This window comes from Myotis davidii, unplaced genomic scaffold (genome assembly GCF_000327345.1).
Source record: "Myotis davidii unplaced genomic scaffold, ASM32734v1 scaffold97, whole genome shotgun sequence".
NCBI classification, from domain to species: Eukaryota; Metazoa; Chordata; class Mammalia; order Chiroptera; family Vespertilionidae; genus Myotis; species Myotis davidii.
The window spans coordinates 5,240,574-5,243,194 of record NW_006289392.1 but is presented as its reverse complement, the minus strand read 5'-3'; the positions used below and the strand labels follow the sequence as shown (position 1 = coordinate 5,243,194).

The following is a 2,621-nucleotide window of genomic DNA, read 5'->3' as shown; positions in this document are numbered from 1 at the left end:
ATGTAGGTTTTACTTCAATAAAGAGTTTTCTAAAAACCATAGAGGATGAATCAGGCGAGTTGGATCTTGAGACAGGTAAATATGCTGTGAAAACACTAGCGTTCCTTCTGGCCACAGAGAGCCTCACCAGCAGATGCCAACAACATAGGCTCTTCTCTTGGGGCTATTTTGGTTGGAAGAAAACTGAGGGCCCCAGGTGGTCTCATATTTCATCTAAAAACATTCTTTTACCTCTTGATTGGCGAACTCCATCCTGCCCAGCAATGAAGTACACCCCAACAGCAAGGAAGAAAATGCTGAAGATCTCGGCGAAGACAAAGCCAGACACAGTGGATGCATTCAGCTCAATGCAGTTCTGACACACTGTGAGGAAAGGAGAGATGAGTCTGCTTCAGGGTGTGAAAGTTGTTTTTCTGGATCTTTCTCTCCTGCCTACCAACAATATGCCTTTGTCTAGCTTAGGCACCAGTCTGCTCCCTCTGTGGGCTGTATGGCAAGGGAATGGCCCGGGAAGATCCTTAGACTAAGAATGCAATGCTTCTTGATGTTCCTATCTCTTCCCAAAGTCCTGGAGAAGCCCATGTAGTCTTATTGCTGGGAACTATGTGAAACAGGAGAAAGACCAGACAGGTTTCTCTGTGCTCAGTTACCTTCTACATCTTACTGCTGCTCACTGTGTCATCTCTTGTCTCCTCTACCCACCCTTAGTTTATACAAATTGCTAACTGCTCCAATCCAGGGGACCCACACAAAGGCAAGCCAGTCTTTGGGGACTGGCTGTGTTTTACTAAGAAGATGGTGGAGCCCTCGCTGGTTTGGCTCAGTGGATAGAGTGTCGACCTGCAGACTGAAGCATCCCGGGTTCAATTCTGGTCAAGGGCACATGCCTGGGTTGAAGCTTGGTCCCCAGTAGGGGATGTGCAGGAGATAGTAGATCAATGATTTTTCTCTCACCATTGATGTTTCTATCTCTCTCTCCCGCTCCCTTCTTCTCTAAAATCAATAAAAATATATTTTAAAAAAAGAAGCTGGGGGAACTGTCTTGTTATTTTCAAAGAGAGGCAAGCTGAGATGAAGAGAACTGGATGTTTAGCATCCATTTTATCACTCTTCAGTACCTACTTTTCACTCATTCCGTACAGAAAATCACCAACAGCAAGTACAGCTTAATTTCACAGCAAGCAAACTGAAGGGGGGTCACATACTTCTATAATACACGTGGAGTGATTGTGAATTGTTCGTTGATCCTCGACACCAATATGTCCCTTGAGGGTCCTTCAAACTGCTTCCCAGGTTCCATGTTTTTCTATTTGTAGTAACTATTTCCTTCCCATCTTTAAACCACGTGATATCTTTGCCTTCCAAGTTACAAGTCAGAAGTACTGAGCCATCTTCTTGGTTGTCATCCACTGTTATCAAATGGTTTCCTGAAAGGGAAAAGCCGTGGTCTGTTAAAGATCCTGCCTCTGACATTCTTTCTACCCCAGGGTAACAGAAGAAGACCATGTTATCGCAGTCTTCTCAAACATCAATTCGTACATGAAGCACATGGGGATCTAGTTAGAACTTCAGGTTCTAAGTGAGTAGTTCTGGGGAGGGGCTGAGATTCTACAGTTCTCCCAGACGATGTCTATGCGGTTGGTTCATGGGTAGCATTTTGAGTAGCGCCTACCTCCTCCAATCAGACAATTAATTGCTGGTCATGACTGGCCACTGATTTGGTTGACAATGGAGAAGTTTGTTACTCATCACTATCTCATCTAGAACTACTGTTTTAGGAAGGCATATTTCCATGAATTTCCTCAGAGTTTCAGCAGAGAAAGAAGCCATTTCCTTACCTTTTTCCGACTGGGCAATTGTACCTGTAGGGACAGAAGAGAGACAGAGGATCAGCTGGGCATGGAGTTATTCAGATGCCCTGTGGTGTCATTTCAGTGGTCATTGCGGCCAAAATGAAGAGAGGTGCTAGTCCACAGGAGTAACATATCTATACCTAAGTCCCTGGATTGTTCACCCGAGCCACCAAACTGAATCCAGGGTGTTGTGTAATGAAGAGTTTATCAGGTCACTGTCATGAATTCCTGGGGAGAGTTTCTAAGTCCTTGGAATTTAAGGAGTGCCTTTGTTATTCTTGGTGTGACCTTGGGCAATAGGTGAGTTTACCACTATATGAATGAGATGATTCAGGAAAGGGTTGGCCTTCTAGACCAAGGAGGTGATTTGAGAATTGAAACTTTGAGCTCTAGGAGGGGAGGGGCACTGGAGATTGAGTTTAGTCCCTGGCCAATTATTCAATTATTCATGCCTACGTAATGAAACCCCAAGAAAAACTCAGTGGAGCTTCCTGGTTGAACACATCAGTGTGCCAGGAAGGGGATGTCTCCTGATTTCCCGGGAGAGGCACAGGGGCTCTGTGCTCAGGAACCTCCTGGGCCCCATCCTATGTGTCTCTTCATGTAGCTGGTCCTGATTTCATTTTTTAGAATAAAACTGTAATAGTAAGTATAGTGTTTTTCTGAGTTCTATGAACTGTTACAGCAAATTGATAAACCTGAGGGGGTGGTGGGAACCCAGTTTGCCAGAAGTGTGGGTGTCCTGGAGATCCCTGAACTTGTGCTTGG

The 2,621-nt window shown here is 44.9% G+C and overlaps 1 protein-coding gene across 1 annotated transcript in view; it reads right to left on the bottom strand.

Annotated features, from left to right (window-relative positions):
* Positions 1 to 2,621, bottom strand: part of CD3G (CD3g molecule) — an 8,547-nt gene that overhangs the window by 1,161 nt on the left and 4,765 nt on the right. Inside the window, exons 2-4 of the mRNA XM_006761565.2 lie at positions 1,839 to 1,862; positions 1,206 to 1,427; positions 232 to 363 (exon numbers count right to left, since the gene is read on the bottom strand). Coding sequence (XP_006761628.1) covers positions 232 to 363; positions 1,206 to 1,427; positions 1,839 to 1,862 — 378 coding nt within the window. The remainder of the gene's footprint in view (positions 1 to 231; positions 364 to 1,205; positions 1,428 to 1,838; positions 1,863 to 2,621) is intronic.